The sequence below is a fragment of the Notothenia coriiceps genome, unplaced genomic scaffold, assembly GCF_000735185.1.
Source record: "Notothenia coriiceps isolate Sejong01 unplaced genomic scaffold, NC01 NC01_scaffold00008051, whole genome shotgun sequence".
Taxonomy (NCBI): Eukaryota; Metazoa; Chordata; class Actinopteri; order Perciformes; family Nototheniidae; genus Notothenia; species Notothenia coriiceps.
Genome location: NW_011340752.1, coordinates 396531 through 420383, shown reverse-complemented (window position 1 = coordinate 420383; position 23853 = coordinate 396531). Strand labels below are relative to the sequence as shown.

Sequence of the window (23853 nt, the reverse complement as noted above, 5' to 3'; positions counted from 1 at the left end):
CAAAACTGAGCCACTCTGAAAGACCACTTATCTTTCCTGAACAAAATTAGCCTTCCACCACCCTCCTTCGCTTTGCCTCAGTGACATTCAGACTTGATTAGGCTTGCAAATGAAGTTTTCCTTCTTTTAAGGTAGGAGGCGCGACCTTGGCCCCAGAGACCGGTTATGTCTTTATTGGATTGGCTGGACATATTAAGCTAGGATTTCCCAGCAGAGTTTGGCTGCAGCCAACAAACCTGCGTCATCAGCACTTGTTTCAGCTGTTCTTCATAGCTTCTTTGTAGCCTCATGTCTGGACACTTGGTAGCCTCTAATAACTTGAGATAAATATTAACTACTTACGGTCAAAAAATCCCTTATTTGTTAGTTGATTAAAACTAACCAATCTGTTAGCCATTTCACTCAATACAGCTTACTGACTAATGTCAATGTAACAAAGCTATCCTTTTAAGTTATTCTTTACACCTGAGCTTGCAGTAGTATGTCATTCATTGACTGAGAAATGTTATATTTTAAGTAAGGCTCCAAAAAAATTGACATTGATTGTTTTTCATGGTTATCCAACATTTTGAGTTATACAGAGTCTTATTAATGTGATCAAGGAGTAAGCCATTACATGATTTACCAGCAGACATTTGGACCTGTCATCAGTTTCATATTTTAGGGTCTATCATCTTGTCGGATAAATTATGATGTTGAGCTAAAATCACTGCCTGGATATCTTTTTTGCCCTGAAATTAAGCCAACCCAGTATTTGACTTCCCTTTGAACTGAATAGAAAAAATATCCTGAATCTGTTAGAATTGTGTATATTAATATATAAAAGCACTAGTACTAATTGCAGTTTTTGATAATGTCCTAAAACACCAAAGCAGTCCGGGTTTGATCGAATCTTATCTGGTTGATTATCTGATTTCTGGAAAGTTTCTTAAGGGTATTTATTTAATTTTTCCGATCATAGATTATTCTCTCCTACAAAAGCAAAGGACTTATTTTGTAATTTCCGAACAGAAGCCTCTTTGCTAATGAGCTATACTGCTCAAACTGGCTGGACAACGGGGATTTCAGTTGGAGCTAACTGGTTGAATTCAGACAACTTTATTTAAGCTTTACAATGACATTTACAGCACAATGGCTCAGTGGTTAGCTCTGTTGCCTCACAGCCAGACAGCTGGAACCTGCTGATCTTTGTGCAGAGGTAACCTTTCCCCCCCGGTTTGCAGTGGTTGCTTCTGTTTCCTCCCAAAGTAGAAGACATGTAGGTAGGGTGAAATGGAAACTCTATTTCCTATAGATGCCCCTCGCAAGCATCACACATTTAATAAGAGATTAAAGCGTTATTCTACTTGGAAGGCTCATCAAAGTCCCAGATGAATGACGTAAATCAGTGCTGGATGTGCGTGGTAGAGGAGATGTAAAATGTCCTTTTTGTTATCACATTTTTGAGTAGGCTTTAGTTGATCAGTCAAACCAAAACAGATTGCCTTCAAAAGAGTTGAAGGTATAACATGTCTTTTACATCATACTGGGAATGATTTTAGAATGTGTCTTTTGATGGGTCAAAGCACATTTTAAAGCCCTTCAAATTAGTGATTGATGGAAATATTGAACCCAAGATTCAGTCACAACTTTAAGTATTGGCCAATCCACAAGTAGAAGCCACAAGTATACAAATTCTTGAGCATTGAGCTAGTACACTAAAGCTGTTTACGATCATTTGTATTTACATGTTAATTTAATCATTCCTCTTTCACTTCTTTTCTATCAGCCTTCTCATGAATCCCACTGAAGTCTTTAACCCTTGGGAATGTGGACTGCAGTAAAGGGAGTGTTGCTGTCTCTGTAGAGCTCCACATATGAAGAAGTGCATCTGAATAAATAGTCTTTGCTGTACCATCAAAGCACATGTCTCCTCTGCTCTGCTTCCCCACCGCCCGCACCCCCTGTATACCCCATCCCATGCCTGAGCAGCACATTTGCCATTCAGCTCAGCTCTGACAGCCTGTGTAGGAAATGACAAATTTGATGGGCCATGGCTATCTCAATGTCATATCTTCAACCTGCTTTATCCATCTAATGTAAAAAGGACACTGATAATTCAACCAAGGGAGGAGCCTTGTTTTTCTGGGATGATATAATGGAAAGATATGATGCATATAGATGGGGTTTTATAGATAACGATTTCTATAGATAAAGAACAAAAGTAATCAGGCACAATGGTCACTTAATAGATTTCAAGCTGTGGTTTGTTGTTTAGGGTTTTGTTTAATGGACCTTTGGACTCGTTTCCTTTGGTTTAGCATCATTACCTTCTACAGAGGAAGGTTTGTGTCGTCAGGTAGTGAATGAGATCATTAATGTTCACAACTGCAGTAAAGACGAGCATGCTGCACAACTCTGTAGGTCTCTAGCTTCTCAATATGTAATACACATTCAATATTTTACTCTGTAGGAGTAGAGATTTTTTGACACTCATGAACCATTATTCATTTGCATAATAACTGACAGTTGTGGTGTTGCAACACTACATTTTGCATCTATAAAATACAATCCATTGCGGCGTCGTGAGTATTTGATGGTTATGCAATGTGTACAATCTTTTCAATCCATTTAAGGAATTTAGAGGGCACAAAATATTGAGCATTAAAATAACACTTCACAATTAAGCCAATCAAATAGCGGAATTTAAATATACTGCACTTTCACTTACTTTATTCGCCACACTGAGAGTGCTGTTATACTGTAAGTCATTATAAGAGGTGTTTGTCTAATTATGTATCCCCCCTATTTACTTAATTGAGGTTGGCAGAATATGATAAAACATTTCACAATTTAATGCAATCCACTACAACACCACTAATGGCATCAATGCTAAAACGTATAACTTAACAGACTGCGGCAAAATGTATAAATTATATTTCATCAGTTTGCACAGGAGGAGTATGAGATAACGGGGACGAAATTCATGTGTTTTCCATGTTGCCTTCACAAATGTAAAATAACAGTACACAATAAAAGTGCTGTCCTTCTTAACCTGAAATAATGTTGTAAACAAGTCTTACGGATATCTTAATGGCCACCAGGCAGGACAACAGGGAAGTGCCACGCCTGTGCCGAAATCTATGCACAGAAAACATGCATACCCCATTTTTAACACATTAACTAGTTTTCTATATAAAAAAACAGCATGTGCTTTTGTGTATCTCGCACACTCTTCTTTTAATGTGTTCCCACTGTTCTTAAGAGCGAGCCAAAGGGGACATGATGGGAGATAATAAGATAATTTGACCTTAATTAGCACTGCGTGGTTTGGTTATGAACACTATAAACTAAATAATTGATTACCTGTTTATGTTTGAATGAGATATCAGTGTTCATAATAGAATAAGGGAACATTTGATGTTTTATTGATAATGTTAAATAATAATTTGGGTGCTATAAAAGCCATATTCATGTGCTATGGACTCTGCTTTGACTTTGTTCAACAATCTTGCCGATGCAATAACATTAGTGGAACTCCACTGATTTTGATGTATTTTGTAAGTTGTTAACAAATGAGTGTATTGGCAGAAGTATTGATGTGCCACCACGTGATACGGTTGTGTCATATGGCTAAAGAAATCTGACAAAGTAGGGATTCTCCGATCGCCAATTTCGTGGCCGATCGCTGGAATCAGTATCGGCCGATACCGATCGCCGATCCGATCGAGTGGGCGGGGCCTAAATGGAAGATTTAAACATCACTTTTAATCTTCCATTTAAAGTGATGTTTAAAACTCAGTTAATGGGGCTCATTCACTGGAGCTTCCACAAACAACAATCAACTTAATCATTACATTCAAATGAAGTACATTATTCAAGTTTACATTAACTTTGGATAATAACACGGGAGAAATTAGCAGAAGCGCTCTCTTTTCCTCTCTCCCTCTCTCTCTCCCCCCCTATCTCTGTCTCTCTCTGTCTCTCTCCTGACAGCCTGTCAGTATCTCATGCAGCTCAATGATCCAGTAATGAGTGACCCGACAGTGAAGAATAAATATATTTATAACTAGTTTAGCTTGTTCCAGAGGTAGATAAAATAGCTAATTGTGTTAGGTCTAACTCTTGTGTGTTTCGCTCCACTCACCGGTCCGGCGGGTGGAGCTGCAGGATTTCTGCTTAACAAAAACATTGCATACCGCTATTTTACTGTCTTTTTAACACCTTAAAATACTGCCAGACCGGTGAAGCCATTTTGGCGAGCTTGTTTTGCCGCGCACTGAGAAAAGTGTCATGTGATCGGCTCTCCTGATCGGCCTTTATAGAGNACAAACAAGTTGCATATTTGCATAACGTATTCAAGTGTTACCATTTAGTGCAATAGTAGCTACAGAAGATGTACTGTGCTGTGTAAACTGTACTGTATCACATAGCGTTTCAGACACACAAACTTTTCAACTTTCAAACTTAAACGGTGCGCTCCCAGCGCACGTACCGGCAGTGATCTACAGCAGTGGTTTTCAACCAGTGGTACGGGGACAAACTGTCTTGCTCTCGTAATGTCTGTCTGTCTTGCTCTCGTTCTGTCTCTCGTACCACTCTCGGTTCCACTTTTACTTTTGCGCGCTACCTGTCTCACTCTTTTCCGGCCTCCAGCTTTTCCTGCTGGAGCCCGCCGCTTAAAGGTGGGGGGCGCGGACCGGCCATAGAGCCCATAGAGTTAAAGGTGGTGGACCGTAACCTGTAAAATCCATAGATTTAGGAGGTCCCCTAGTGGCCGTTAGCTGTAAAAATCCATAGATTAGCCGCACCGTTATATAAGCCGCAGGGTCGAAAAATGGGAAAAAAGGCGCGGCTTATAGTCCGAAAATTAAGGTACTTTACAAATTCACATCTTTGTTTTGCCTTCGTGTGTGGTTCGGGTGGCATTGTGTGGCCTTCTGTAGGCATCGTACTTGCTTCGGCTGTTGACCAAGTTCGGGGCCATCTTCGTGCGAAATTCAAAATTCCATATACGTGTGTCCATCTGGAGTCAATTTCGGGACAGTGTGACACCAGCCTAAGGAAACAGTATCTAGACATTCCCACACCTCTCATTTCTGCCCCCTCACTCCCAGCAGAGGATAGACCCAGGACATTTCAGTACATTTGGGTTTCATATCTACAGACTCTTTTTTTTTTTCTTCTTTCTAGTAAGGAAGCTGTGGTGCCAGGCATGTAACTTACTTATTAATGCTCTAAATGTGCTCTGCATTTGGACATTTCTGGAAGTGAGACAACCGCATTACTTGAGTGTGTCTGTTATGAGAAATGACCTGAAACATTATGGTGTTCCACTTTCCTCATTTTTCTATTTATGTCTCTCCCGTGCAGTCTTCTCAGTCAGATAGTGTTGACATTTTAAGAGTGAGTCGCTCTCATTGAGGCATAATGATATATGCATATGCGGAATTGTGAGAGGAACCTGATCCTCCCCCCTCTCTCAGAAGCACTTTGTTCCCCTGTCTTTATTTCTTCATTCTGTCATATCTGCTAGAGATTGAGAGATATATACCATCAAAGCCTTTTTTGAAGCTTCCCACTCTCTTGCAAAATCCTTTTGATTTCCGACACCATGAGCTGCTTAATATTCCAAACTAGTCGGTGGCCTTTTCAGAGAACTAACAAGGTTCTGAAGATGCAAGTCTTGTCTTCATGTGAAAGGCAGCTGGGGCACAGCCCTCTGCTTTTTCGGAGCTCACACACCGCGGTGTCTGTGTGCTGCCGACAAGTTCACAGTTGTTCTCGGATACACAGCGGTCGGCTGGAGATGTTCTCATGTCAGGTGTCTCTCTGTGCTTGTTCTACACGAGCGGCCATCTTCTGGAGTCTCAAGGACAAAACATATTTTCTTGGACATTTTTTGCTTGGGGGAGTTGGGAAGTGACAGTTTGTTTTGGTTTACTTTGGTTCAAACAGACCTGATTAATTTTAAGAGATTAAAGCTGTCATCAATTACATGATGAACTGGAAAATTAATTGGCAGCTATTTTGGTATTTCATTAATTGCTTTAGATTTTTTCACATTCACTTGTTCTCGTTTCCCTAATTAAAGATTTGCTGCTTTTTTCTGTGTTCAAGTGAATGCTTAACTGAATGCTTTTGGTTTTTGCAGTCCCTGTCGGACAAAACATGCAAACTCATCCTTGTAAAATACTGCTTGGTTTACCCTATTTTCTTGAACTCATTAGACAAAACAAATTGATTTGTGATAAACAAAAATAAGTTCCATCCATACACCATTTAACGAAATTATGATTTTTAACTCTAGGCTTGCAGCGACATGAAATATCTGTGGTAAATTAAGTCTCATGTGGACGGAATGTTGGTGGATATAAGTTTACAACTTTTCTTTTGCATAGTTAATGAGATAATAAATAATTCCTGCGCCTTAACCGGTTTAGTGCTGATGCTAAGGGTTGTTGTGTGTGTATGTTTATTTTCTGCTTCTTTGACTTATTGCTGGAATCCGATGGTGAAGTCTTTCCATTGCCAGCCCCTGCCTCCAAGCATGAAAGCAGAGTTCACTACAGAGAGTACCGAGTCTTGACAGACACCAAGGGTATTTACTCAGCTTCCAAAAACTTTTAAACTCTGCTTTACTTTCATCTTGCCTCCCACTCCAAGTCATATTTTTTCATCAGTTTTTTTCCTGTGAAGAGTCGTATTGCTAAGCAGGAGTGGCTCTTGGAGACACTTCATTTTTCAAATCCCTATGTTTGGTACTGCGTTAGCTCCCTGCCTCCGACTGCCTCCCCAGAGCCTGTTAGTGCTTGTTGCCTCACCCTTTAAGTCTGTCACTCTGAACTGATATTACCATGATCTATCGCCTGAGTGCAAAACGCAGCTTTAAGTCTATGTTTACCTTAAGAGTAACTAACTTATGAAGCTACGGGTGTTGTGTGGAAGTTTTTTATAGTGATTTCACAAATTAAAAAAAATTGTTTCTGCATGGGAAAGAAGAGAGCAAACAGTGAGTGAACAGCTGCACCCAATCTGGGCGTGAGTTGCTGCAAAGAAATGTTCGCAGGCACAAAAAGGGAGCAACACAGCTCCTTAAATATATGCAAAGCACCACCAAATAACTTCAGAATCCACTGTCTACATCCCTGAACACTTGTGACAACCACAACGCATCTCCCAGCATGTGATGCAGACCCACTGAAACCCTCTTTGTTCTCTAAATCCAGTGTGAAAATTACCCTAATGTGTTCAGAGTTGGGAGAGGTTGGCAGTAGGCCCGCTGCTTTGGGAGAATATGCCTAGCATTGGGGACTATCTTTGGGCCCCCAGGTTTGTAAAAGATTTTGGCTTTGTATTGATTTTTGTTCTTGCAAACTTCTTTGATAAAATGACCCCAGATTGTCCCCTTTTTATTGCTTTTGACTGATCTTTATGAACCTGTTGAGGAGTAATTTAAATGTCCTTTTTCCAAAGGTGTATGTTTTAAGTTACCTCAGGCAGGGGCGGTGGGTACTGTCGGCTAGGGAAGGCTAAGCCTTCCCAAATATTTGTGTCACTGCATCCTGGTAAAATAAAATAATGTTTGTGTGTACAGGGCAGCCACCTGTGCCCTGTACTACGAAGCTAGTTCAACAGACCCTGGATATGTTTGAGTTATCTTAACTAACCCTAACAAACGAGATCTCGCTAAGCGGTCCTACAACGCTGGTTATCAACTCGGTAAATCAAGCCAGGGTTTCTCTCTCCAGCTGAAAGCGTTTACGTGAAAGGGGCGGGGTTAACTAGGGACAAGTCAGAGTCGTATCTGTGACAAGTGTACTGACAGCGCAGCGTCATACTTCATTAATGTAAGTAAACTAATATTAGACAAATATGAACTTTAAACATCCATGACTTAAACATATAATCCAGGATACAAGCCACATAGTACCAGCAAAGTAAATACAGAACAACTGGTTAAAAAATAAATAAACTACTGAGTGTTTGAAAGCGTACAACAGTTATATGATATCACTGCCCCATCTAGACACGAGTGGATCTGACTTTAATTACATTTAATTACTGTTTCGTCAACCTAATGTGTAGCTTAAAATAATACTTCTGCATACAGTATGTGACACTGTGAGTGTTGCACGGCCAGATTCGGCTCGAGAAGCTGACTCAGATAAGGAAATATATGACACATTATGATATTATATGATCGATGATTTGATATGAATGATAAGTGCGTCACGTCGGTGTCTTCTCTGCATACGGTAGTTTAAACTGTATTTCCTTTATCCTGTAATATGACTTGATATATTTAAACTCCGCAAACTGAGCTCAGATTGGTCAGCAGGCGGTGCTTTCACTGAGTTGATCTCTTTTCTATAGACACCGGAGGCGGGCAGCGTCAGGTAAACATTTTTATTTAGCCTTCCCTAACCTGAGCCTCACGCGCCGCCTATGACCTCAGGTCAAAAATGCATAACATCAATTGGCCTGAAAAGAGACGCTTGCTCCTTTGTCTCCTTTTATCACAGATTATATATTTTATATGCATCTTTTTGTTTCTTTATTTTAACCTAAATATACACAACAGAATATACCGCACACAATCTTTTTGACAATTCTTGATTTATGAAAGAACATCACTTGGCAAAAGAGCAGGCATCATTTATCCAGCAGCTGCCTTAGCACTAGCTTGTAATAAAACTGCAGAAATAGGTTGATTAATTCATTAAGAAAAAAAACCTGCAGATTAATTTATAAAAAAGTTGTTTGTTACAACTCTAAACTGTGCCACTGGTTTGTGTGTGCATGTGAACAGGCAGAGTTGATGAAATGTGAGATAAGAAGTGATCACATTTAATCAGTTCACTCCGGCTCTGCAAGCAGAAATCTCGATTGATTGAGCTCTCCACTTTGCAGACGTAGACTTCTTGGAAATGGCTTTGGGCATCAGATGGTCAACGATTGCTGGCACCGTGGTGGCATCAGTGGTGCGATCGTTCAGTGTTTGGCCAGCCATTGAGTCCCTTGAGAAAATGTACGTATAATGAATGCCCAACAGATGGGTCTCCATCTCTCTTTTTACCCCAACTACAAGTCTTGATAGATGGCTGCTTGTGTCAGGATGGCAGCAAATGAAGAGCAACTAGAATAATTAATGACCTAATATCATTCTCAGTCAAGCTGCCATAAAAGAGATATCCTCAGCCTAATGTTCAAAATGTATTCACAGGAGAGAGCCATAACGTTGATGTTCATGATTCATATGCGAGTTGTCAGCCCTTTGCTTAAGAAAGGTAGATTGAATGGGAGAGTATGTAAAGGCTATGAAAATGGTGTCAGCGCACTACTAAGCTCGGAGAGCCACATGTTAAGCCACCTTGAAGAGGTGCTGGAGTGTTTCTTTCAACTCCCTTGATAACACACCCCTAAGAGATTAAGTCTATAATTCATACTTTGCCCTGGTTCAACTTCAACTTTGTAAATTAGATGCCTTTCATAATGTTTGCGAATGTGTTTTTTTTGTTGCCGTAGTTATTCTTAACAGTAGTTTACACCTCGGCAAAAGAAGGAGCTTATTCCTTGTAGAATATGTAAGTAATGTTGGACCTTTCTATTTGAGATAGATAGATAGCTATATACATAGTTTATTGATCCCAATGTGGGAAATTATGTGTTACAGAAGAAGCATCAGTGTGTTCAGACATTAAATTAAAACACCATCATTTGTGATAAGGAAAATGAAGTCCTAACCAACATTTTTTTTTTTTACATATTGTCAATATTATATATATATGTCATAACAAAAATACAATAAACTGGCAAATTAAAAGTCAAATTCAAGAGTCATTTTTACTAAAGAATATCTTGCTATATTCAGGTTTTTGTTCCAGGTTATTGGTGAGCAGAGTTGCTAATCAATCACCTGCTGCAGCAGCCAGATGCTGATGCATTGCGTCCCATTATGAATGTAGTTATAAGATGTCTAAACAGTCATCTCACTCATTAAATACATGGCCTTTGCGGTGTGATGTATCACCACTGCATCACAAAGAGCTGTCAGTATATTAGGTTTAATTTGGGTAAAACTAATGAAGTCTAATGCATAAATTCTGCAATAAGTCTTACCTCGATGAACAATATAATATTCTGCTCTGAAGCTGCTCTTTTATCTGAATCATCATTTAGGAGGCTGTTTGTGATGTTGTATTTCATTATACTTATAATGCTCTCTAATAGTAACAGCGCCACAAACTACATATCCCAAAAGCCTTTTCAGTCAACACTTTACAAAGGTAAGATGTTTTGCAGGTCTCTTCAATGCATTGTACCTGATTGAAAACGGTATGCTTTTTTTCATGTTGTTGCGTCAAACATATATCAGAATCAGAATCCCTTTATTCGTCCCACAGAGTGGACATTTGCATTTGTTACAGCAAGAGCCAAAGATAGCGTAATATTAACCAAAAAGCATGCATGCAATTGTCTTTTTGGAAATTACAACATAAAAAATGATATATGCAGATAAATAAGTGTATCTCTGTTGCATTTGAAGAGAAGTGAAGAGATATTCTTAATTAAGAACCATAATGGTACATTCACAGACTCGGCTACAGGGACTATGAAGTGTTTAGTAGACCGCAGATAGCCCTGCCTGTGTGAGGGTCCTTTGGTTTTACACAGATGATCATTATTTTGAATGGCCCAACATAACAGCATGCATAAAATAATATGTTATTCTTGACTCCTTGATTGTGGTCTCGGTATAAATGCATGCCTTTTCAAGTGCTCAACTTCGATGTTTCTTAAGCCCACACGTTTGGACAGAGGAGATATCTAGAATGAAATGTCACATAGAAAATGCAAAGATAGCAGGAGCGGTGCAGGATAAGCCCCAGGAATAATGAGCTGCTCTGGGCTGATGTTTACTCTCATTTTCTACTTCACCCCATCTGCCTGCAGCACACCTGCCTGAGAGCAGCATCAGTACGCCCATACAGGAGCCGGGGAATATTGATTAAGACTGCTGACATTTCTACTTCTTCTCACTCCGTCTGGGTACAACATGTGCCGTTTTACAGATGAGGGCAGGTTACACGAACACAGAGCATAATTACATCAGTAAAACATTGAATTTATCTCGTTTTTAAGAGCTTCTACAGTACAAATCGTATCTACAGGGTTAAAATATATATTATCTTAAATCATTTGCTTATTTTGCAACAGGTGGAGCACAGACAATCTGATAAGAGACCAAAAGACTGGAAAGCTTTTTGCTCATTCTGTAGATACTTATATGTGGCACACAAGCTGTTGCGTGTTGATGGCGTGTAGATGGAGTTTTTGTCCAACTAGGCACTCAGTTTTATGTTACTGTCACACTCTTAAGCTCCAGTATGCATTATTTTATAACATGTTTTGTCCATTCCTTCCTGCCCTTTTCTTTATATTCTCTCTATCTACAGTACTTCCTCTTAAAGCCTTGTAAAACTGAAGGGGTCCATGCACTCACAGAAGGGGCCCAGCTGCTTTTATTTCTACAATATCTAATTTTAGTGCTTTGTCAATACACACATTTCATAAAAAAATCTATATTCTCTATTTGATGTGGCGATTTAGCACCTTCTTTACTTTAATAGCCTGTTTCAACAGGGGCTAGAAACACATTGGTGAGATTAATTGCAGAGTAAAGTGTCCGTGTCACTCTCAGCGCATTTGCACTGATTGATCGGTTGTACATTAATGATCCTGCTGTCAGAAATCCTATACATTTATCGCGGCTGCAATTACAATTCTGAATTTGTTTCCTCATCTCATTTACAGAGCATCAATGTCAGAGTCTATGGATTGCTGTTTAAGGTTATAATCACCTACAGTGGGAAATCATTGCAATATTTTCTTTTCAGATGTCTTTTTCCCTTCTGTGTTGAAAATCTGTGTGTGCAGGAGAAATCAATCATAATTAACCTCCGGAAACATTGAGTGTGGTAAATGTTTCCATGGGACTGATATTCAGCCTTATAAGAAGATGATCCGATTACTGTTGATTTGATTATCCTGTATTATTGTCTAATTATTTACATTGAATGAGTCTCATAAACAAACAAGACCAGCAACACTATTTCTAATTTTCTGCCACTTAAAAGGTTCAAACTAAACAATCTGAGAAGGAAAATATATGAATGTATTGAACTGCTCCTAACTCATAGACAAACAACTTGACACGAGCGGGAACAAGAAGATATTTGAATTTAGGAAAAAAACACTAAAAAGGGAATCAATGGTCCAGGGGCGCAAGCCAGAACTTCAGTCTTGTTTAATGACAAATGATAATACTTGAGTAATCTCATCAACTTCAATATAAGTTTAAGAGATAATTTATAGATGAATACGAAGGGAAAAGATACTAAAATGTTAAAGACAATATCTATAAATGTGTAGGTTTATATTAAGGCAAATATGCAATATCTTTTAAATCACATGCCTACACTAAGATTGTCTGTTGTCCATGCAAACAACAGATTTGTATTGATGTTCATGTACCTTTTTTATAAACCTTTAAGCCACGATAATTGAATGACTCTTTCTCCTCTGTCCTGTTTAGGTGCTGAGCAAACGGCTAGCAGAAAGTACGAGCTGTGGAAAGACTCGGAGGTGAATGACGACAGAATGTCAAGCCAGTTGACCGTTTCTTTTTGAATGGATTAGAGGTCAGTGTAAATCTCATTACAGAATAAATAACAAAGTGTATCAACAGCACAACCTCTTCTGCAGGCCAATTTGTCTCTGTTAAATCTTACATTTTCTGCTTGCTCTAATGTCTACCGTGGAAAATGGCCCAGTCTAGCTTGCATGATGAAATGATAAGCATTGATGTTACAAGTCCCCCAAAGCCCTGCATTCCTCCTCTCGTCATCACTGAATCATCTTTGGTAGAACGAGGAGAGATGGACATCTTTGAACTAACGGGGTTCATTATCTTGTACAACACGGGTAAATGTGTGTGTCTATGAAGAGGCACACACCCCCATACAGCACTGTTATATTATCTGGATAATAACACACCACTTACTTAGTATCGTGGCTGATATTTTAAACAGCTGTGTCACAGGGTCAGCGTGTTTTTAATCATCTGAAATGATCAACAGCCAGAGTGTGACATAGTGGTCAACTTTCTTGGTATCATATACTCATTACTTGCATATGGCACAATTTATTTTACAATCTGTTTAACAGTAATGCTTTAAAAATTTACATAAATGCAACATGGATTACCAACATCCCCCTTTAAAATGATTGGGTCAGTTATTTGCTTACATCAGCTCATTAAATCCATTTCACATAATATTGAGTGATCTGATTCTCACTAAAGAAAGAAATAGCAAATATATTTAGTGCATAAACACAGTAATTAGAATGGAGGGATAATTAAACCTCAAATGAACTGTTGTACGGTGTCATTTCCTCCCTGCTGGAGATTATTCTGTCTGTATTCTAGTTGCAGCACTTTTATACCATGTGCCACTAACTTCTACTAAAGCAGGATTTCTTCTAAGCTTTTTACCATCCTTTGCCAATCCCTGTTTCTTAGATCCACACTAGTTTCCTGGTGTTTGTAGGACAAGCAGCTGGCACGGCTGCCTCTAAAACGATTCAGAAAGGTCTTGTTTGTATATTTCTCTCGTCTCCTCTCCATTTGATTAGGAGTTTGCTTAATCCCTCAGTAGGCCCCGGTTATAAGCTCTTTGGTAATGACCTGCTTAATCCTCCTACTAGAGATAAAACGCACAGGCGCATTAACTTCAAAGCAGTTTACTCACTTCTCGTCTGCCTCTAAACAAAGCCCTATTATCGAGCAGTGATGCAACTGTACTTCCTGTTCTGTTGTGTTGGTTTCGTAATCTGAGCATCTGCCTGTCTTTAAGGTGACGGAGGAAGGCAGGTGGACATAACCGATTCATGTTAAAGATAGACCAAGCTCAAAATCACTGCATTGTGAACATTTGCCTTTGTCACTCAAAACAAAAATGTTGGTTAGTCATATAAAGTCCCTTTTTAAACCATTTTTAAAAGTGAGAAGTGACTACTCTTTGTCCTCAATGTTATTGTAAACTGAATATTTGTAGGTTTGGGGCTGGTCTGCAACAAGTCACGTGAAGGCGTCACATTGATCTTAAAGAAAAAGCAATTGTTCTCTATTTTCTGGCACTTTCTAGCCAAAATAAGTCATCGAATAATTGAGGAGATACTTTCCAGATGACTTTGTTATGAGAACAAGTGATAGTTGCATTATTGGTGTCATTCGTCTTGGAGACTTTTAGGATCATTTTAGCAACACTATTTTAAAAACGAGTGCCAAATAAATAAATCGAAATAAAAACAGTCTTAAGTTAATTCATATAGAAAAATAGTATTTCCAACCAACCATACAAGCTGTGTTCACATGCCTGCACACAAATATGTTAATCAATTGATCTCACTATTGGTAATACTATATTCAAGTTTGTGATTTGCATTGAAGTGACTGGTAAATTAAAGTTTGATGATAAAGCAAAATTGCAATCTTTAGACGATGCAAAACACGACACAATTGTGTATCACGATATACTTGATCACAATCTGATTATTTTAAAGGACAATAAATAATTCAGTCCTAATTGTGAACGTTCGAAATGATAGCAACTCTACTCTACGTGCATAAATGGCTGTTGCATAAAGATGAAAGCGGTTTTTCCTCCTGTCAGTTGTTGCTTTGAATTCACCCTGAAGAGCTGAACGGTATCATACTCAGGCTCACAACAGAAAAACACACACACACACACACACACACACACACAAACAGAATCCCATCTCCACAGGAGCTAACATGGCTCACAGCTTCAGCATAAGCGGATAATTTACAGGCAGTCTCAAACCTCTACCTTAGTTCACCCGTGGAGAGGAGCAGTGAAAATGTCAGGAGTTTAGTTAGGGCTACAACACCTGCATCTCTCTCATACACCGGGCTTCTGCTCCAATAGCTCCCCAAGGGTGGCTCACGAGCACTCAGCTTTTATTGCTGTGATGACTGCTCATGATTTTTACGCCAGAGGACAGCAGGATATAAAAAACAACTCCATTCACCCATCCCTCCGCTCGCTGCAGCTTCCACATGCTGTAAAGACGAACATTCAGCACTGGAGACCATCATAGAGATTAGCAGCTGGTTTGACTTGAAGTGCGTTTAACAAGGTCACAATGCTGTTGTAGACATTTCAAATCACAAGTCTCTCTTCAAAACATCTTTTCCCATCACTGCAAAACAATCGTAGTATTTAGTGCCTGCTAGAGTTTTTTTCCCAGCCTTGTACCTGGGGCTTTGGGGGATAAAAACATACAAATATTTCCAAGTGTTGTCTGTGTCAGGGAGAATTAATACACATATATTTAAGCCAGTGGATCACTTACTGCATTTTAAAAAGCTACATTCAGGGCACCCAGAGGTTTCTCATATGTTGTAGTCCATCACAGATCAAAGGCAACTGCTCACAATCAAAGTCCAAAGCCTTTGCCGATCTGCAGAAGCAGCACAAAAGACCTCGGGAATTGTGTTTTTCAGTAAAGCTGACGTTCTTTCGCGGAGCTTCTGCATAGCGTATAACTGTCAGCAGTATTATGTAGAACTTGTCAGCTAGAGACCATTAAGCTTTTACAGAATTTCATTGAATTTGCAAGCAGTCTGTAATTGTTAGCTTTCTACACAATTTGTATGTAGCTTTTAGTAGTATGAAACACAATGACAGTGCCCTAAACATTATTTTGTACATGAATGAATATTGTTCATTACATCACAAGAACTGCAAGTTATAAGTATTGTCATCATTGATTCATCTGGTGCTTCATTTCCCAAATGCTTAATCGTTTAGTCCATAACATATATTAATGATCACAGGTCTTATCAACAGTATAATGCTAAATGAGGCATTACATTACATTACATTGCATTTAGCTGACGCTTTTATCCAAAGCGACTTACAATAAGTGCATTGACCAAGAATCATATAAGTACAACAGGTTTCATAGAGCCAAAACACATGGGTTAGGGTTTCTGCCCTTCCCTCCTATCTTTATGTTAACAAAAACATAGCCACACAAACTCTGTGAAAGTGTGGCATGCTTGTAAATAAGTCAATTGAAGAACAGTTTAAAAAACACATTCCAGGATTGTTTTAAAACGTCAAAATATGTATTATAACTTCCCTTTAAATAGCAGCTCAGTGAACGCCAGGTCGTTCATCTTATGCTTATTCTGGAATTGGAAGAAATCATCTAGCCCGAGCTTCCCTAACATTATTCCTGCTCATAATGAGGGAGGAGAAAAGTACTTGATGTAGTCACATCTCCACATTTTATGTCAAGAGTGAGGTTATGTCACAAAAGTTGAATACGAGTATCTGGATGCAAAAAAAGTCCTTGATATATTTAATTAAAAAATCTCACGCCAAAGCTTTTTGAAATGTGTTTTTCTGCCGTGTAGGGTTTGATCATTCAGGTTTTCACAAAGAATATGCCAGCATGGAACAATCTAAATCCTCAACAAGCCCCTGCCTGTTATTTCAGACACTTTTCAATTTCCTGAGGCGGGACACTGGGAGCACGTAAACTGAAAAGCTGCTTTTGTTTTCAGTGCCTTTTTCCTTAATCTGTCAACCATGGAAGACTTTTATTTCCCAACACGATTGTCTTTCATCTTCTGTCCAGTTGCTTCTGTGTCTTTTATATTTTACATGTCAGTGCAGTCTTCTTTCCAGATCAAAACAACATTTTTACTTGAGGGATTATATCTGCAACACCTGCTGAGTCGAGCTGCTAACAAGTGGATTACATAAATCCATATCTCATAAACAAGTCCTCATACCTTAAAGATAAAAAAAAGATTATGCATGAGTCTGGTTCAAAGTCTTTTTCTGATCTTTCATCTCTGTATAGATAATCTAAAAAAACATACTTAAAGGTTGTGGTTAAGGTAGGAAAGGATCTAATTTATGAAATAATATAAATAAAGTGGGTGATGGTAGGTAACTGTAATTACATTTCGACACGTTGTGTTCTCCACTATCCACTGACCTCTTCCCAACAGTTTCTGTGTTCGTGTAACACACCACACACGTCCTCTGTGTGCTACAACTCATTCAACAACTGAAAAGGTTGCTTGTCAGGAAAACCAAACACAAGTAATCATAAACTTTCAACAAACAACCGGTGCTGTTGTTTTTCTGGGGAGAACAGACTCCAATAGATGTAAATGAATTTGGGTCGAAATGCATCAGAGACAATGCAGCCAATTTATGAGCAACTAGCTAAATGCTACTTGTTTGTCTCACAATTAACTCATGCGTTTGCAGATGTGATTTCCAAACTTCCTCATTTGTGGAAACACATTATAGAGGACATTAATAATAGTGTTAAATGTAATTGTTTTTGTCAACCAATTTAACAGCACATACAACAACATTTTTCAATGTTATATGTTGGATAAAATAGGAGGTTGTTGGCTCTTCTGCCTAACGAGGGATTCAGACCAATAACAGCGCTGCATTAAAACGCAGGGGGCTGTGTTGGTGGGGGGTTGGCTTTCCAAGGACAAGGAATCCAGTTGGATGAAACGATTAAGGCTTTTAAAGGTTTATCAGATGCCAAAACCTTTCCTATGCAGTTAAGAATTTTACAACTCTGTTAAGTCTTGATGGCTGCAACTATTATATCTTCCGTCACTTTAATCACAAGCTAAACTTGAAAAGCACTCGAAGAACGTAAACCTCCGCCAAGTCCATTTCCATAAGTGAATAATAATGTGTGTATCCACCCATTGATTTGGATATGCTCCAAAATGTATTGGTTTATTTCTTGACCTATGCTTCACAATTCCACCAAGTTTCATTAAAATAAGGCCTTCAGTTTGTCTGTAATCATGCTGACAAACCCAAACAAAAACACCTTCCTTGGCAAGGTACCAAAAACATTCAGGTTACAAATCCACCAGGAATGTGGGCAGGCGCATATTTGACCAAGCTTTCGAGTAAATATTATGATTCTTCGGACTCCGTATTGTTAATACCAGTTTTTTTTACAAGCGTCTGGTTTCATTGCTGTCCTTTAATCTGTATATCATGTTTTCCCCAAATAACATGGTCAGCACAAAGTATAAATCAGCCAAGTTCAGACTGCTTTCAACTCCCTGGTTTAGAGCCCGCACCGGTTTACAGACAGGCTTAGTTTAGATCAGGTTTAAGATGGTCTCAGGTCCGAGTTCACTGTCCCGTTGCTACATGGCTACGAGATGATTAGTCCCTATCTTTTCAGTTTTTGTCTTAATAAACCAATTTTTAAGTGTCTTCCAAATACATAAATAATTAATAGATTCATTTTAATTTCTCCATTCTTCCCCAAAAATACAATGTACTTCAATGTAACGGTCTCTCTTCTCTTGCTCTTCTTTAAATGACATTCTAGTTTTAGTGGAAGTTTCAATCGGGTGGTTAATGGGGAAAGGCTATGACTCTGCCAGCATAGAAAGATATGATTTTGAACCAAAAAAAAAGGTGAGTAACCCTTGTCAATGGAGACATGACATTCCTCTTCCCATGTGCTTAATGTTGTGTGTAAATACATTCGAGAAGGGACATGGCTTTAAACTCGTCTTGTATTCAGTGCGTGGCTTTACGATACTCTCCGTGCTGCAGTGCTTAAGCCCATGTCTATCCACCTTGAGCCTGAGCTCAACAGCAGCAACAAATCACTATAAAAAGAACCAATTATTTATAGTCGCTTCGTTGACAGGGGACGGTCCTACTTATCTTTCAGGGTGCAGTCCCCAGGCCCTCTGCCACGCGTTTCCAGCATTGTCAGAGCTCCTGTACGCCCGGTCCTTCATCACTGCACTAAGAAGCAGCAACATTTCTCTAAATATCCGCGATGTAAGACAATCATTAATCAGAGATGCAGGTTATTTTTCACCACTTACTGGAACAGTAGATAGATCTAGATTTGTAGTCTTTTGAAAAGGGTTTAGTTTTCATATGGGAATTTTCCTTTTTGCCTATATGGGTGGACACGCCAAGCCCCATTCCTACAAAATCAAACCCAAAAGTCAGTGTTTAGCTTTACCAGTTGACATCCTAGAACTTAATATAGCAGGGGGGTATTTTTCATCTACAACTTGCACTTCCTCAACATATACTTGTTGAAGCAGTTTTGAAGTTAACTTTCCTATGTAGTAAGAGACATTCACTTTGTTCAAGAGGCTGCTAGCATTATAATGTGACTCTGCAAAGCTGTAGGACATTTCTATCTTCCAATTAATGCACATGAATTGAGCTGACCTTTGCTAGTGTCTAGTTTAAGGTGGGATATTGAAACGAACTTGGGGAATAATGATTTTCCTCCCCCTCCCTCTTTCATCAGAGGACCGGAGTGTCGTCAGTGTAATAGTGAATTCTTTGAGCAGTGAGCTGTAATTAGTGTGGAGGAGGCGACCTCAGTGTGTGTATTGATTTCCAACTGGCTTGGTGAAAATGCCAAAAACACAGAGGACATGAAAACATGGATCAGGACTGAGTCATCCAGTTACGTGTCTCTTTGCATTGTTAGAAGTCTTCATTTATATACAATTAAGCCATCGACAACTTATAAATAAAATCGGAATTTGTGAAATCTGAGCAAGGCATATCACTCCAATATTAAATGTTGAATGCTCTACCTAAAGTTTAAAAAGAGTCCAGAACATTTCCGTGAAAATTAATTGGGGTATAAATTGAAAATGCACAAAACATATCATCTGATATAGACGGAATATAAACGATCATTTTGTGACAGTAACCTTTATGTAAAAGAAAATGTTCGGGTTTGGAAATGTCAATATACATTTTAATTGCAAGTTGGAGTGTAGACCTTTGAAAGTAAGTAATTGGGACGATGTAAGGGACCTGGGCTCAGCACTTAAAAACAATGTAATAGGTAAACAAACAATATATAACGTGTCAATAAGTAAGCTTTAGTGGTGCCTGTTGGTCGTTTTTGTATTACTGTTGGACATAGCAGGGCCAGCTGTCTATAATTATTTTTGCCAGATAGAAGAGTTTCTGATCAAAAGTGAATTCTGAGCGCCTTCAAACAAGAAGTAAAAAATGAAGGACGAGTAGATTGGATTTATTGCAGACGAGGGTTGTTTGTTGCTTTACAAATAAGAGACATGCGCACATGCTGGCAACTAATGCATAGTCCTAAGCCTCTAATTGGTTTTAGTGGGACGGACCACACTGAGTGGCGTTGGTTTCCTGTCTTCATGTGCTTCTGACTCATTTTCATCTAGACAGACAGTGAGCAAAAATGTGTGTTTGACACAAATTACAACTTGTCATCTATTTTGAGAAATCTTCTCCAAGCAGCATTCTCTTGGGTTTATGTCATTTCCCACGAAATAATCACGAGATAACACTTGAACAGTGTGGTTATGTCACTCATAGACTTATCGGTCTAGTCTATTCTATGGGATTAACGATTCCCCAGCTAGATCTCTCCTGATTTATTTGTATATGGATGCATGTGCATAACAAAGACTTCAAACATGGCCCGGCTATAACAGGATGAAAGGACATATTCTTCGAAAACGATTTCATTCAAAGCCTGACCAAAACTAAAACTGCCGATTATGACCGAGAAATTATATCATGAAAGTTACGGTGCTTATTAAGCATTTTAAAATGTATCTGTTAAGTTGCCAAAGTGCTTTGTTTTGAATGTTCATCAGTATTATAATCAAAAAGAGAAATATGAACGTTAGTTTTTACTGAAATGATCAAATAAAGTCAACATTTCACAGTCTTTACTGAGCTGTGTGGGGTTTGTTCAACTTTTAAAAGATGTTTGATGGTGATAGTGATAGATGTTAAGGACTAACGTTTATAATAAATACATTTGTATTTATTTTAAAATCTTTTCATACAATCATACGTATTGGGATCATTTGTATTAATGTGGACCGGAGGGAGAGGGTGACGAGCAGAAGTTTCACTTTCATTTTTTATTTCAATTCCAGCTTTGGTCATGAAGAATATGTTTCTCTGTTGTTCATAAAGCATAAAGCAACAGCATCAGAGCACGGTGCAGAGTCTCTAGATGAGTCCCTCGTTCTTATTGTACATCCATGTTGTAGTCCGCTGTATAGAAAACTGTAGTTCCAACTTTCTATAGTTTCCCCACAGCAGCAGACTCATATTCATGATGCATCATAAACACGTCAGATAGTGAAAGTGCATTCGGATTCTCTAAAGTACCGCAGTCTCTTCTCCTAAGTCCTTTTGAATTCTCCTATCGACTATCCATGTGACGTTTCACACAGAGGTCAAGGAATAGATGATAGGGTTAGATGTTAGGAGCTGATTTTTCGATTATCCGACCGCAACCTCAGACCCATTGTAGCTGAAAGAACACGCTATGCACTGTGCACACACAGTCTGACCACTCACTGTAGCGTTAATCCAAATCCTCCCACAATAAAAAAGTATCTTGTAAAGTCATGGCTCCAGGTCAGGAGTAGAGGAGTAATATGATCTTTGAAGTGAAGGCAGATTCAACAGATAAGATGTTCTTCATGGATTTTACGTCATTGCATTTACATTTGCACCTTTTTCCCATCACATAATAATGATTAAGTAGGATATGAGGAGTCAATACTGTTAAATGGCTTTTAAAAAAATGTCTTCAACGGTGCTGAGAGTTGTAGATTGCATGGTAATGGGCCCGACATATAATCAATGCTACATGCTTCTAACGTATCCCATGTGTTTGTCATGCAGGCGAGCTGTCACCATGCGCTGCCTGGCTGCTCGGGTGAACTACAAAACCCTCATCGTTATCTGCGCCCTCTTCACACTCATCACTGTGTTGCTATGGAACCGCTGCACCAGTGACACCTCGCTTCACTTCCTGCCTCGTGCTGCAGTGGTGGCTCCAAGTCCCAATGTGGGGGATGCTAGCATCAGCAGCCAGCAACACCCCCCACAACCCCCGGAGCCCCCACCTGTTGTTGGTGTTGCCGCGGGGATCAAGTATGAAGAGATCGACTGCCTGATCAATGATGAGTCTACAATCAAAGGCCGACGAGAGGGCGGAGACGTTTACCTGCCCTTCAGCTGGATGGAGAAGTACTTTGAGGTGTACGGCAAGGTGGTGCAGTACGACGGCTACGACCGCTTTGAGTTCCAGCACAGCTACTCAAAGGTTTACGCACAGCGCGAGCCCTACCACCCCGATGGAGTCTTCATGTCATTTGAGGGATACAATGTGGAGGTCCGCGACCGTGTCAAGTGTATAAGTGGAGTGGAAGGTGAGACTTTTATATATCATTATCTTCTTTATATAGATATTTGGTGATACACCCTTCTTAGATATTACACGTTCACACTTACATACTTACAGTTTGAGTCACTGTACATCTGAATATTAGGGTTACATACATTCTTTAAGAAACTTCTACAATCTGTCTAAACGCTAAAGATCTGAAAGAGTACTTGCTCTTGAATCCATGCTTCTTGAGAAACAGTGTCAGGTGTGTGTGTAGCAAAGATCAACAGTCCATCTCATTGGACGACATTGCTATCACTTTGACAAAAAAGAAGAGGCTCTAAAAAAAAGTGAACGTGATCAGAGAACAACTTAATTTGTTGCAGATAAAAATGGGTTCTATTTAGAGATGATCCGATCGGGGATCGGAGCCGATCACGTGATTTTCAAAAGATCGGAATAGCGAGAAAAAAATCTGGGATCGGAAATCTTTTTTCTTTTTTATAAAATATTTTTATTATTTTATTTAATGTTACAAAACAAAAATGACCATATTCACGTCTTAAAGTCATCCTGAGGCCTTAGTTTTGGTTTAAAAGTACACAACATCATGTATGTGTTGCTTCTTTTGGGCTTGTTTTCATAGACCTGGTTGCTTATTTCTCTCAAATCTGGCAACAGAGTGGGCAGGGCGCAGTGTCTAATAGTAGCAGTAAGCTAACGAGAGGCTACGTTCAGCTGGTGGCTCAGGAGTCGGGACAGAGAAAATGTCAGGAGTTTGGAAATATTATAAAATTGAAAGTGAAGGCAGTGTAACAGCCAGATGCAATGTTTGCAAGCGGAGGTTCCGCGTGGTGGAAAGAACAGAGCTACGTTCAACACGACCAATCTAATACGCCACCTGAGAAACAAACACCAACAACAACACGACGATTACACAGCGGCCACTCAGGTAATGGCACTGAAACAACTGACACTTTCAGAGACTTTTCAAAGGAAAGAGAAACTGCCCCAGAACAGTGAAAAGGCCCAAAAAATAACAGCCAAGATAGCTGAATTCATCGCGTTGGATGACCAGCCGTTATCTGTTACCTTTTTTTTCTCTTAATGCATTGCATAAAGATCGGATCGGGAAAAATCGCTATCGGCAGATTGTCAAAATCAAATGATCGGAATCGGATCGGGAGCAAAAAAAGGTGATCGGGACATCCCTAACACTAAGTAACATACACACACACCACACACACATACACCCCGAGAACTCACCCTTTGTGAAAAACAGAACAAACGGTGAACATTGGCTAGTATGGTGAATATTATTGTATACCTACGTTCCACTTTGTGTAATTAGACGTGGACTGTGTTGTCATTTTTAGTTTATTCTCGGACTTTGCCCGAGGTGTCACTGTGAGTCGAAAATTTTGCTTTTTTTTTTTTTCCCGTTCCTTCCCCTGACGTAACTACAACCATGTTCGACCGGCCGAGACACACTAAACCAGTTGCTGATTGTACTTGGAAGCGGATAGTCAATGTGTACCACAACCCTCGCGATCGGTT

The 23853-nt window shown here is 39.3% G+C and overlaps 1 protein-coding gene across 2 annotated transcripts in view; it reads left to right on the top strand.

The window, feature by feature from the left end:
- The window catches only part of LOC104944436 (D-glucuronyl C5-epimerase), a 49525-nt gene that overhangs the window by 10964 nt on the left and 14708 nt on the right, over positions 1–23853 (top strand). For both annotated transcript variants that reach the window (XM_010769969.1, XM_010769968.1), the window contains exons 2-3: positions 12578–12683; positions 21810–22339. In XM_010769969.1, the coding sequence (XP_010768271.1) occupies positions 21823–22339 (517 nt within the window). In that variant the 5' untranslated portion in view covers positions 12578–12683; positions 21810–21822. The remainder of the gene's footprint in view (positions 1–12577; positions 12684–21809; positions 22340–23853) is intronic.